We start from the raw sequence: 13,723 nt of genomic DNA, 5'->3' as shown, positions 1-13,723 counted from the left end.
CTGGGTCAGTTTCAACAGGTTCTTAAAAAGAATCCCAAAAAAAAAACGCAAGGAAATATCGACAACACAACAAGGGAAAAAAAGACTAAAGCTGAATCGACATTGTTGCTGGAGAAGTCCCAAACTCTATCTCAGAACAAGGAGATAAATGTTCCCCTCGAATAAATCCAGGTCAGCTAAATCAACCCAAATATGCAGATTCATTAGCATTTGCCTGGTAAGCTACTATAATGGAGGCCCCCTACACTACTGTATAAAAGAATAATCTGATTATGTTAAGCAGTGACGACTACAAGCATGGTTAGTTCTCTGATCGCATAAATAAAGCTTTCGATTTGCACGAGCATTGCCAACATATTATCGCTCTTTATTAAAGAGGAGACCACAGTATTCTGCAATGGGGTGGGAGAGGTCGGGCAAAATTTAGTCTGCTTGACACATTTTTTTCCTCAAGTAGAAATTTCTCTCCTCTTCTTCCACTTTTAACTAATTTTCACTACGAGACCAACAAACAGAAAAAAGCTTGTATACAAACGAGCGCTGCCTTGTCTCCCTGACTCTCTGACAGCATCAATGGAGAACTGGGAATAGATGACAGACGCAAGATTGATGAGCCGAAGGCCAAAGGGTGCATCCCCCTCGACATCTTCAGGAAGCGCTTTGACTTGGCTTTCCTCTGCTCCCACAAAACCCTGTGACAGCTGATACAAAGTTTTTAAACCGTGCACCCACAAACCTCAATGACACAACTGACACCACGCCTTCACATGTCTCAATTCAGGATGTTGAGACTGGGCGCAAGCCGAGCCTGTGCCCCGAAACATGCCCTTGGTGACACAGTGGTCTGGAGAACGGACGGAGAGGAAATGGAAATGTCAGGGTTTTTAAATTGATGAGTGGACTTGAATGAGGATGGGGCTAAAGTGTCCTTTTGAAGACTCTTCAAGCCAGAGCAAACGCTTTAGTAGCCCTACTTCAGGAACTCAGCTAATGGTAAACATACTGACCCCACTCCTCTGTGACACCCGATTTTCTCAGTTTGAACTACTGTTGGAACGTCTTGTCAAGATCTCTCTCCCCGTTTGGTAACAGTAATGAATTCAGGAACTTTGAAACAAATACTTCCTATGGCTGCACTCTCAGATTACACTATATGGACAAAAGTACTGGGCCAAATTGCTTAATCTTTGATTTTAGACATTTTCAGTCCCACTCCCACTGGTGTATAAAAAAAGAATAATCAAACACTTAGCCATACAGTCTACCTTTGCAAACATTTGTGAAAGAAAAGGTAGTTGTCAAGAGATCAACAGACTTGAGCGCGATACTGTAATGGGATGCCATCATCGCAACAAGTCAGTTTGCAAAACTTCTTCCCTTCAGGTTATTACACAATAAACTGTCTGTGGAAGAATTTCAAAAGCCATGAATTGTCAGATTGTGCAAAAGATACAGAATGAGGTTTGCCAAGTGTGTAAAAACTGCCCGTGCTCTGTTAGACTCAATAACTCCTTTGCCATTAACATTGGCAAAAAAATCTGTGCACCGGGATCTTCATGTAATGGCTTTCTATGGCTGAGCAGCTCCTGTAGGTGTAATGTGGCCCAGTAGCTTTTTTTCTCCCCCCACATAGTGCATGTGTCATAAAAGTTTAAAATGGCAAGAAGTTCAACGAGTAAAAAGTTCAAGCCAAACCCAAAGTTGTATTTTAGGTATCTCAGATGTCTATGGCATGCCTTATCAGCTTTGGTTCCCATTCATAAAAGTACACAGTAACTCTCCAGTCATGCAAGTGGCTTTTGGTGAGTCATCAAACAAAGTTTATTAGGTTACACACAGGTTTGGCACAAAGCTACTCTGAATAGCTCCTTTCCACATCCTAACATATTTCCCAAAGTAAAAATGCTTATTTTGAGCAGTTTGGTATGTTTTTCTGCTAACATTTGCAATTACCACAAAGTGCAGCTGATGGAAGTGTTATTAGTTTTGAAGTATGTGATAAATCCAACTGGTGGGGAAAAAGGAAAAATGAAGGGATCATTAAATTGGCAACTGTTCATCCTGAAAAGGAAACAAATGTCTGCGCAAATTTATTGTCAGTTCATCCCACAGTTGTTGAAACAATTTCCTCAAACCCACAAATGTCACCCTGGAGGGAAGGTCTGGCCTTTATTTAAGTCATCAGGATTCATCTTCTGAACTTCATCGAATTGTGCACAAACTCCCACAAGTAAAGACCAGTATTATCCCCTGTTTTATTCAGGTGGCTGGAGGAAACTAGAAAACATTTAATAATAAATTTCCAATAAAGAAGTCAAATTGCAGAGTGGTGAGCCCTTAAATATCTTTACTCACAAGGCTGCAACATTTAGCACATTTCTGGTGCCACTGTGGTTTTTACCGTAAGCAGCCATTAAGCATATAACCAGCTTGCATCCTCACTCCCCTGAGACTGACATGATTACACACACATGGGGCCTAGACACAGATAAGCAAAGCGCATAAATAGACACCACACTGTCAATGTGCATGTGTCAACCTCGTGCACATGCACACTGTGCAGCTACCATTACTGTCCATCTATAAACATCCCAAGTTTCTGACAAGGCTGTCAGCAAACACCACCACAGGTGGGGGATGGAAGGAAAATGGTAGCAACAGAGGGAGAGAGGGAAAAATGGCTTTGCTAAGAGAGAGAGAGCAAATTCACACAGTGGTTGTAGAAAGGGAAGAGAACAGATGCGGAGAGCAAGGAAAAATGAGTAGGAGGAGGAATCTCCTTATGGAAAACAAGACGGGAACAGTTACATAAAGAAAGATGATAGTATGGTTTGAGGGCTTAAGGAACAATGCTTTTTTTTTTTTTATCTTGCTGTCCCCATTTTCCTTAAAGACCAGAGGCACCAGATGGAGATGCAATTCACAATGAAGAGCTTACACTCAGCGCACTTCTGTCTGTATCTGAGTGTGTTTGAGGCACTGTGCTTCTCTTTGTCCTTCCTATGTGATGTAATATATTCAACCCTGATGCAACTCTTTTAAGAGGGAAAAGAAAATAGGTGAAATTCCTGTTTACTCAACATACACAGAGTGAACAGAACATAGACTCTAGACTTTAGCACACGTGCACGCACACACACACACACACACACACACACAAACACACACACACACACAAAACAGTGCGTTGTAAAGGATTACGCAGGCTTGAATTTAACCAGGAAAAAAAAAATGCCTCCAAGCACCAGGGAGCAAATCTGGCTTTAGAACCTTTCCTCATCCCAGAGCATCCTGGTACAAAAGGAAAATCCAGCAACTGAAACATGTTCGTGTCTGAGGATACTAGAGCAAATGTACAGATGGATAATCAGCTTCTGACTCAAGCAGAAAATCTGATTGGAAAACACAGATCAGAGCTCTTCGATTAAACAAATGCCAGAAAATTATAAATAATCCAAAAAACACCAAATATTCTTCGTGTTTCTCACGTTTCCAGAGGCCAGCTTGACTTTGGGAATACCAAGTGGAATGCACACATCTGCAGGAATGTCCACTGGTATCCAGCTATGTGTAAATGTTTGCTCATGAGTGAGCTAAGAAAAAAAAGTGTGTGTGTGTGTGTGTGTGTGTGTGTGTGTGTGTGTGTGTTGGAGAGAAAATAAGTGGCCATCTTTTTCTGCCTTTGTGTGAATCTTAAGTAGACCCATGTTGAGGGAGGCTTTGTTCGCCGTCACCATCGGGGGGCACGTCCTCCAACTTTTCCCCTCACTTCCTTTCAACATAACATTTATCATTCATCCCAGTCAAACAATCATCCTACAACACGGGCGAGCATCTAGCACACAATAAGCTACCCTCCCACCACCACCACTTTCTGGTTGCTGGGATACCTTTCATCCAGCTTGTCAATATCATCATCTCTTACTTAGAAACTCCCCGTTCCTCGCTACAATTGATTCCGTGCAGCAGAGGCTTAATAAAAACTCTGCCACGTCTTGTTTTCAAAATAAAGTTTCCAAGAATATCTTCTCTTCTTTATACCGCATCCAAATCATTATAAAAACGTCTGGCTCGGCAAAAATTGCAATGCATCCTTGAGGGAACCTTCTAATTTGCAAGGGAAATTCCCTTCTGGGCAAATATAGGATTATTTGGATTTACTAAACTCAATGCATATTTTACGCTGACATTACAGAATGCCAGTGTTAACCAGGGAAGACACCCAAAGGCCTGCTTCATATAAAGACAGCGTGATTGACCAGATCCACCCCTCCCTTTTCCTGTTGCACTTTCAAAAGGGTTAACAGGTGCATTAGCAATAAGTAGAGAGATGCTGGAGTTGCTGACCCACAGCTAACAACATAATCTTATCAACTGTACTCTGTGCATATAACCCTGTGTCGCTTTACCAATTTCTCTTTCTTTTTTATAAACTCAAGCACATAATAGTTTGGGCCTTGTTTGACCTTTTTTATGCAGTTTTTGTGCGCATCCCTTTCAGCTGACTGACCTGCACCGCTTATTCTGCCTATAATGATTGCTGACAGCAGATTATTTTTCCTACTGCACCCAAATTCTCCATAGATCTCTGCAGATCAAATCCAACAATCACTGGAGTGAGAAGCAAAGGCCAAGTGGACAAAAGAGACAAAAAGGAGACAGACAAGTATAGATAGAGACCTGCAAAATGAAAAGGGGGAAGGGAAACAAAATGAATAAGCAAAAGAAGAGGCAGCATGAAAAAGGTTGAAAACCCTTTAAACGACTGTGTTTTGTGAGGGAAATAAAGAGCTGCTAGCAGCAACAGCAACATACCAGCACAGCGAACGAGAATGCAAATCAGCCCCCGATGCAAATGACATACATCTACAGGGGCCAAGCAGACTGTCTTTTTACCAACACTGCCTACCGTAAACCACATCAAACATCTCTCTGCGCTATCTGAACCCATTCCTCCTTGAATTCTGCACGGTTAACACACTTACAGGAATGCCTACAAGCTGATGCAAAGCAAAATAACCACAAGAACAAGCATCATCTGGTTACTTCTCACTCAAACAACACGCCTGATTACTGTGAGCTCTTTGCACGCCTACACATGAACGTGCTCTCCAGAAAAATAACAATAAGTCACTTACTTGTCCGTCATCACGTCGGCTAGCGAATACTGATTCATTAAATCTTCTTTTCACGTTCCTTCACACAGCTGAAACGGTTGAGCGAGACGCCCGGGGCTATGGTCGCAGTACACGTCTACAAGAGAGGTTAAAAAAACAACAACAACATTGGGTTAGAGTAAATCATCGGAAATGAGGAAAAACAATTGAGTACCTGCTTTCACTCTTCTGCATATAAATAATAGCAGAACACACGTCACAACGGGACTGAAAAAATAAAGCCAATGCCCAAAAAAACTGCAGTTCCTCAAATGACCACTTGGTGACTCCAAGCAAGTCGATCCTTGTAGACTCCTATGATAAATTATTTGACTTTACACCAGAAATAGACATGTTTATAAAAATGCTGTTTTGGTCTATCGTAATCATTTCACACGCACAACAAACATACTATGGTTGATTTTCTTTTTATATTTATTTTAAATTGGCATGCCGACATGGGCAAGATAACTTGCTGCATGAGAAGGTGATTTTAGTGAACTTGAATCCGGCACTGTTGTTCATTTGTTGATGCCAGAGGTCAGAGGAGAACTGCCAGATTGCTTCAAGCTGATAGGAAGTCAGCTGTACCTCATATGAGTACTACTGATTACAATCAAGGCATGCAGACGAATGTCTCTAAATGCACAATCCAAGAAACCTTTAAGTAGATGAGCTACAGCAGCAGAAGATCACACTGTTTGCACAGGCTCATCAAATTAGCACAACAGAATATTGGCTAAGCATCACCTGGTGTGATGACACTCGATGACTTCTGCGATATTTGGATGGTGGGGTCTGGATGTGAAGTAATCGATCCTGCCTTGTATCGATGGTTCAGGCTGCTGGTATTGGTGTAAAGGTGTTGGGGATATTTTCTGGCACAATGGGTATTGCTGCTGTCCATTTTCATCCCTTTATAACCCACCTTCTGATGGCTCCGTCCAGCAGAATAACGCACTACGTCACAAAGCTCAACTTAATCTCAACTTGGTTTCTTTAACATAAGACTTTAGGTGGAGTCACTGAACTGGACATCTCAGCTGTTTTCTGGTGTTGCCATCTTTTGGGGGCATTTTAAATACAATTATCTAAAAAGCACAGCCTGCAGGAGCTTGGCCTATAGTTACCCGCACTAAAAACCTGTCAAAGTTTATGCTGTAGTTGTTTTTTTCCTGGCCTTAACTCTAGTTTCCACTTTGTATTTATATAGGCATTAAATAACAGCTAGCTTAACACTTCACTTCATCTATTTATGGTCACTTAGCTCAATAAAAAACAAAACAAAACTGACAACTGCTAACCTTTATAATAGTAATTCAGTAACAGTATTTCAATGGGTGGCACCATATATAGTCCCCATTTCAGAAATGTATTCAAATGTAAGATGTGTTTTAACAGTCAATTAAAAAAAGAACTGCCATTCATTTCAGATATAGCAAAATTATGTAATAAAAGACACAACTATGCATTTTTGACCAATGACATCTTCAGAATATTAACAGGCATCTCAGTTTCTCTTGGGTGAAAAAGTTCAGCACATCTTTGGCTCCAAAAGACAAACATTTTGTGGAGAAAATTTTTTTTAAACCCCAAAAACCATCTTACATGTAGTCCGTGCTGGGGAACATCTAACTTTTGCAGACACACTTGACTTGCTCACAATTAGCCAAGCAAGGCCTGGTCTGTTCAGCTTTACTGTTTCCATAGCTACCAAAGCAGCCTACCAGCCAGCTAGCTAGCATAAATAGAGTGCACCAAGGAGCCCACCGGGTAGTGAACAGACACTATGAATCAGTGGGGCTGATTATAATCCAGGATCAAAGGATGAATAATTCATCAATCATCCTTATGAAAAGGTCAAAAGATAATTATCAACAAGGTGTTAAAAAATACCATACATCTGACAAATCTATTGAAAAAAATGTTTAGGTAATGCCCCTCTAATGATGCACATTTACATATGCACATAAATCATAAATCAGCAGATTAACTTTGCTGCCAGGATCCTGAATCTGAAAGTTGAATAAGCTGATCAGATGAGGCGTATCCTGTCTGTGTCCCGCTGGCTGATGCTCCATCTCCAAACCTGGCATTAGCTCCTCAGCTTATCTGACCTTAAAAGATTATGATAGCAGCACATCAGACTTATAGATTATACTCAGTTATGTGTTAACGTGACACAGATTACAACCTGCAGGAGTGGGATTTAGCTCCTGTAAGCAGATAAACATTAAATACCAATTCATATGCAGCTAAATGTGCATGAGGGGGAGGGAAGGTAAGGTCTCTGCCCCACCCAATCCAATCGTAAATCAGCCTCAAGCCCAGAGACACCAGCAGCCAGTCAGTGAGTGGACAATGGCTTTTCCTGCTCCTTTTATCTATGCAAAAAGCTACTCTTCACCTCCATCCTGAACTCTAAACTTTACATCTGCCAGCCATCTTTTTTCCCTCTCTGATGCATTGATTTCCTTCATCACTCATATAGATGTTCACTGAACTTTAGTCCATCTTGTGCATTGTCTGTATACAACCAAGTAATTGATGGTAATCGATTTAGAGGCCATTTCCTCTGCTCCCTCAGATGCTGTTGTTATTGTTGTTGAAATTATTTCCAAAAAGGATAAATAGACTCCAGAACAAAATGAGTTGTCGCTGATAATTCTGAACTCATCCATGACACCAGGATAAATCTAACGTCAGCTTTCCTTCCAGTATTTCCAAAATAACATTTTCTTACAACACTGGACTTTTCCAAATATGCAAGAGGCCACAGTTTTGCACAATGTGGCAGACACTCAAGTATGAAACTACCTCGTGCCCACTGTGGTGCTGGACCCATTTGGGGTTTTCCTGCAAAAGCGAGGAGTTCCTTACCCAGAGCCCCAAATTAAACCGCCTTCTCCTCCTCGTGCAAACAATGATGCAGTGCCTCGATCCTGGCTCGGTAACTGTGCTGCTAGATTTAAGCAGCTAGTGGTGAGGGAAATAAATAAAAAAATACATAAGTGACACGAATGCCAAAAGACCGGTGGTTTCCACACATGCAAAGCAGAAAGAGGACCTGCTCAGAGCTAGAAGTGAGAAGACAGGTGAAGTGAGAAGACATGTGTGATCCACCTGCAGTCTAAACAAATTAACATTAAATAGAACAAATTAAAACCCAGCATTGTTTCTACAAGGATTTCATACCCAGATGAGGAGACCAACTTGTGGCAAGCTACAGGAAAATTTAAATATCCAACCTGGGGGGAGATTTATGAACAGCTTGTAAGAAGACGAACACTTTCCACGTCTGCCAATAAACACCGATTTCCATAAATAAGATACTGTCCTTTTCTGTTTCTCCATTAATTCACACAGCCAGAGTGAGACAAAAAGCAAATAAGGTAATGTGGAAACTCCCTTGCTGCATGCCCCAGCACACCCAGCACATTGAATTATTTACCTCACATATGAGATTTGGGTAAAAATAGCATGCACCATTTTGGATACTCTCTCCACCCTACAGAGCAAGCTTTGACAGGCATCTTCTATTGCCAAAACAATAAATAAATAAATAAAATTCTGTTGATATCTATCATTGTTAGGTGGCAGCATACAGCAGGAACTGTGTGCGACGTGAATCTTACCATAATCTGAGTGGGAAGATCCTGCAGGTACAGAAGCTCTTCCAACGTGGCTCAGTCACACTGTTATTACTGGTACAGTCGTGAAAGGTTTGCATGACAGATGTTAAAAAAATAAATAAAATCTGGTCATCCAGCACAACTAGCCTGTCACCTCCTCCCTCTCTGCTCACCAGTCAAGAGCAATCTGTCTCTCTCTCTCCATCTAGTATGATCAACACTGAAGGTGAAGAAAAAAAAAGAAAAAAGGAACGCAAGATGCTGCAAAGGGTGGAGAGACAGGGCTCGCATTCAAGACCTATTTCACTTTGGCACATGCCAGTGACAGGCTGTCTCCATCTGAGCGTAAAGCGAAACTGCTCGTATTCCCTTTCCTCCCTGTCGCAGCAGTCAAACACTGCTCACCGGCGGAGAGCGAGAGCCCTGAGATCGCGTCTCTGGAAAGCCTCAGTGCACACAATCGCTGAGGAGGGGGAGGGGGACAATTTGTGGGGGGCGGTGGGTAAGGGGAGAGAAGATGGGGGAAGGGGAGGTTAGGGTAGTGACTGTGTGTGCATCTGTGGGAGTGTGTCTATTGTTGACGAGTGTTGAGGAGCCCCCCTTTTTTTTTCTTCCCCCACTTCTCTAAGGAGTGAATGGGGACTGCAGGTTCAGCCGGTGCACTCCTTTATTCAGCCCCGGGTGACAAAAACTCCACACGTAGGTTAACAGCGAAGACAGTTTGCATCCTGGGGACATAAATAAGAGGAGCTGGGACTTCTTCCTGTTTATCCAGTCAGTGAACTATCAAACGTTGAGTGACGTCAGGCTGACAAAAGAAAAACTATCCTCTTTAAACAAACCCAGCTGAGCATTTGACAAAAGAATGACTACTTTATCTCAGATGAAAGATGTCCTCCTCCTGTCAGCTGTGTCACACCGTGATATTCTCCGCAGCGACAGAATGTACTGTATATAAACGTCGTCTCCCAACTCCATTACCTCCCAGCTCCCTGCTCTCAGGAACACAACGCTGGGAACCTTTTCAAAACATCAAACAAGCTGTCGATAGCATGACAGCGCCGGATCACTAAGCTTCCTGCTCTCTCAGCAATATCAGTCATAGCTGCGGGGGCCAGCACCTTGGGACTCTCACAGCTTTCCTGTATACAGTTTCATTATCGCGATTAGTGTTGTCACACTTTCTAACTTGCAACTAAACTCTCTTGCAATCTTCAATAGCGGCGAATGAAAACCATTACAGCAGCCAAACCCTGAAGGGTGTGGACTATTATTGGAATATTTTCTCAGAACGTGCTTAACAAAAGACACAGAACACAGTTTCACACCCAGTGTTTGCCTTCGCCTACGCTGACTCAAAACCACCATTCAATGATGACACGATCTCTGGAATGCAGCAGTGCATTATGCATGGCCAGTACCATGCATGCAGACATAAAAGTGCCTACACATGCCACTGTCTGCTGCTGATGTGGAACCAGATGCTACTCTGCAGCCAGAAGGAAATTATTCCAGCCTGAGGGATACTAGGGTGTGCCACGGAGGGGGGGGTTGGGTGTTTCCAAAGGAAGAGGGGGGGGGAGGCCGCCACAGATGTCCATTTCATCGAGCACACCTCAACATCAGAGGAGCACAAGCTGGCCACTGACCCCTAGCCTTTAACTCCAGCAAGACCAAAACAATGAACCATACATCACACACGTCCCCCATATTTCCGTGAATGGCGACGTATGAACGCCGAACGCCACGCAGGTGTGGACTGAGCTTTAAAGAAGGAAGAAACGTGTTTACGCTCTCTTCTGCCTTAAGCAAACTGTATTGTTAATGAGAAGGGGAGAACAATGAGGATTATGCATCAAAGACAAAACACCTTTTTACGGTGACTCCCCCAACCTGCCAAAGCAGGAGGGAGAAGGTGCCACTGCCCAGATCAATTGCAGGTATTCTTTTCTGCCTTTTTAGGGAGAAGAGCTGGTAGACAAGTGAAAGGAAAAATAATAAAGGCTTAATTGCTCAGGCCACCTTAAAAGCCATTAAGACTTTATTCAATTCATACTAAATACAGTGCAGGTATGCCAAGAAAGGTGGCACGTCTAAAAGTGTTGTCTTTAAGGTGGCTGAATAGTTGTGTTTGCATGTGAACACAAACACAGTGTGTGTGTGTGTCTGTGTTTGTGCTTACTGCAAGCTTCCTATACAAAAATGCTGGACCTGCTCCAGCAAGGACCAATTTCAATACTTTTTGTCAAATTCCTCTCTGCAAAACAGCGAGAGCTCATTCTGAAAACCCAAACAGGGCATCCAACTAAATAAGGCCTGACATCCATAACAAGTCACAGCAGAAAGTTCAGATTTAAAACAAAACTTTCATTCAGCCAAGCGCTTCCTGACTCAATGTCCGATTTCCCAACCAGCTTTAAATTGATTATTGACTTTCCTAAAGGACTCTAAAGATAGGTTTGCGTGTTTGTGTGCAGTTAGCATTAACAAGCAACGGTGTCCTGTGTGATTTCACTTAGCACATGCGAATCCTGTGCTTTCAATTAGAGACATGACCTAATCACTCATCCTAATCTGGTACGGGGAGATAAACAAGAGTTGTTGTTTTTTTTAAATGACTGTAACCAGACTGCTTTTAGACTAAACACTAACTCTGCAACATTAACCTTTCTTTCCAGCAGATGTTCCAAAACCAGAAAGAAACACTGGCAACCTTAAAAAAAAAAAAAGCACAACTAAAACCTCTAACCCAAGGGAAAGTCAGAGTGACAGACAGAAATGTCTGACCCGCTCAGCAGCAGGCAGCCAGTGGTTTAATGATTTGTCTACTGCTGGTGAATGATCACACAGCAATATCCTGTTCTGGCTAGTTCTGTGAACCCCCCCTGAAGGCCCTGCCTGACATGATTCTGGCGTGCTTTGGTGCCAGCTAGCCCATCATATTGACAAGATCCGGGTGTCTGCCCCCCGTGCCTAATGTGACCCTCCGAGGACCTCTGGAATGAAAATCGACGAGGCAGAAGAATTACATATTGAAGCCGTCAGGGAAGGCTGCGATGCTGGACGATGAGAAGAGAGAGGCGGGGCTGGTAATGTCACTAACAAAGCTGTGAAAACAAGATGCTGGCACCTTCCAAAATTCTTCAGCGCTTATGCAATGTAAACCAACCTTGTATATAATCATTGTAATATCATAGGGCTGGTTTATAACAGCATTCAGTCATTAACGTATTGAGGTAAGACAAATACTGCAATTTATAACAACTTCTGTTGTACTAAAGTCTGCAGCTAACAATTACTGCGTTATCTATAAATTATTTTAGACATAAAAAGTAAGTTGAGACTAAGATAAAAAATATATATATATTTTTTGTTGAAATTGTCTAGTTCCCCCTTGTCGTGCATGCATATTTTCTACTCTTCATGGTGTTTTGAGAACAGACACTTTTTCCTCCAGCCCATAAAATGGAAGATTAACTTATAATTAAGGCAATAATTACAACAATTTTTTTTTTTTAAGTTCCTCTTTAGTTTTCCTTCAGTCATTTCATCTGGCATCAGGAGAAGAACTTGAGTCTGAGAGGCCACCTGTCCCTATCCTTCCCTCCATGCTTAGAGAAGGTCAAGAGCAGGCGTGAGAGGATCAGCAAAGAACCAAAAACAGTCACAGAGAAATGCAGGACTGCCAGGTCAGAGGGCAAATGTGGAGAGGAGGAATACAAAAAGCATAACCTATTATTCAATGCAGCCTGCTCACCACCTAAGATTAGACATGCATGCAGGTGAAAACGCTCTCCTGACGAAACCCATGCGCAGGTCACTGCCGACCCTCCCCAGTCTTGGTAGTACAACATGCCCTGAAACTTGGAGAACTCCTAAAACTCCCCCAAGAGGCCTCAGAGTGCATGCTGCAGGTCTTTATTTCACTCGGTGACATTTGGGTGCTCTTCATATAAACTGTGGTTACGTGGCTGTGTGCTTCAGCGCTGTCAATAAAGGGCTTTTGTTGCTGCAGTGAAAGCGCACTCTTGATTTATGCATGCCAAGGGTAGAAAACCCTCGACTGACCTCTAAGGTGCCAGACTGGCATTTTAAAATAACAGTTTAATACTTACAAAAAATGCGTGTGAGCTGGGGGACAAGAGATAATGAAGTACAGAGGAGGGTTTTTGCGATTAAAAGACAGTATGGACTCCAGAGCCGCCCGCTGCTAACATCTTATTTTCTGGTCTGAAACGTCGAGAGGGAGTAATGTAAAAGCCGAAAGCTGGAGTTGAAAAAAAATGGCTTAAAAGTAAAACACTGAAACGATGCATTTTCCACACCTCCCTTTGTCTCTGTTGAGGTTTCAGCTACAGCGCAACAAGTGCAGCTGAGCTTGAAGTCTGCGACGGCACGCACGAGTACGGAGCCGCGAGGCTACAGCCCTGAATCACTCCGCGTTTTAGAGAAAGTGAAAAAAACACAGACGCTACTTTCACCGAGCAGATAGCCGCAGGTTAAACATTTCACTGAACTTAAAGGTACTCACTGTGGGACGTTTCCCGGTGCGTACGGAGATGAGGGTTGAGGCAGCGTGACAAAGTTTGACTTGTCGGTCTCTCTCTCAGCTCAGCATGGCGGCGACTGAGGCCACAGAGTGGATTCAAAACTCTCCGGGCTGAGATATCAGCAGACAGGGGGAGGGTGCACAGGGAGGCGGCGAGAAGACAAGGTATCTCCAGAGAGCGCACAGCCACATTCAGACAGGCTCCTCTTTTCTTTTTTCTTTTCTTCCAGGCGACCTGTCTAGACTGAAAAGACTATCATTTTGAAATACTGTACTTAAACAAATTAAATACACTTTTTTTTTTTTTATAAATCCTATCGTACTTATTGCACACCTTACATTTACTGCACATACTCGGATACTGTACTAACAATATTTTATACTGC

The 13,723-nt window shown here is 42.7% G+C and overlaps 1 protein-coding gene across 7 annotated transcripts in view; it reads right to left on the bottom strand.

The window, feature by feature from the left end:
- Nucleotides 1-13,428, bottom strand: part of sema4d (sema domain, immunoglobulin domain (Ig), transmembrane domain (TM) and short cytoplasmic domain, (semaphorin) 4D) — a 41,590-nt gene extending 28,162 nt beyond the window's left edge. For 4 of the 7 annotated variants that reach the window (XM_035906886.2, XM_035906887.2, XM_006789030.3 and 1 more), the window contains exons 1-2: nucleotides 13,320-13,428; nucleotides 5,139-5,253 (exon numbers count right to left, since the gene is read on the bottom strand). In XM_035906886.2, coding sequence (XP_035762779.1) covers nucleotides 5,139-5,176 — 38 coding nt within the window. In that variant the 5' untranslated portion in view covers nucleotides 5,177-5,253; nucleotides 13,320-13,428. Of the gene's footprint in view, nucleotides 1-5,138; nucleotides 5,254-5,906; nucleotides 6,294-8,791; nucleotides 9,216-13,319 lie in introns of those variants that run through there. The other 3 variants (XM_035906884.2, XM_006789031.3, XM_035906885.2) reach the window with 3 other exon arrangements.
- Nucleotides 13,429-13,723: the final 295 nt, after the last annotated feature.

Source organism: Neolamprologus brichardi, chromosome 7 (assembly GCF_056152115.1).
Source record: "Neolamprologus brichardi isolate AB-2024 chromosome 7, ASM5615211v1, whole genome shotgun sequence".
NCBI classification, from domain to species: domain Eukaryota; kingdom Metazoa; phylum Chordata; class Actinopteri; order Cichliformes; family Cichlidae; genus Neolamprologus; species Neolamprologus brichardi.
This window is presented reverse-complemented; position numbering and strand designations above follow the sequence as displayed.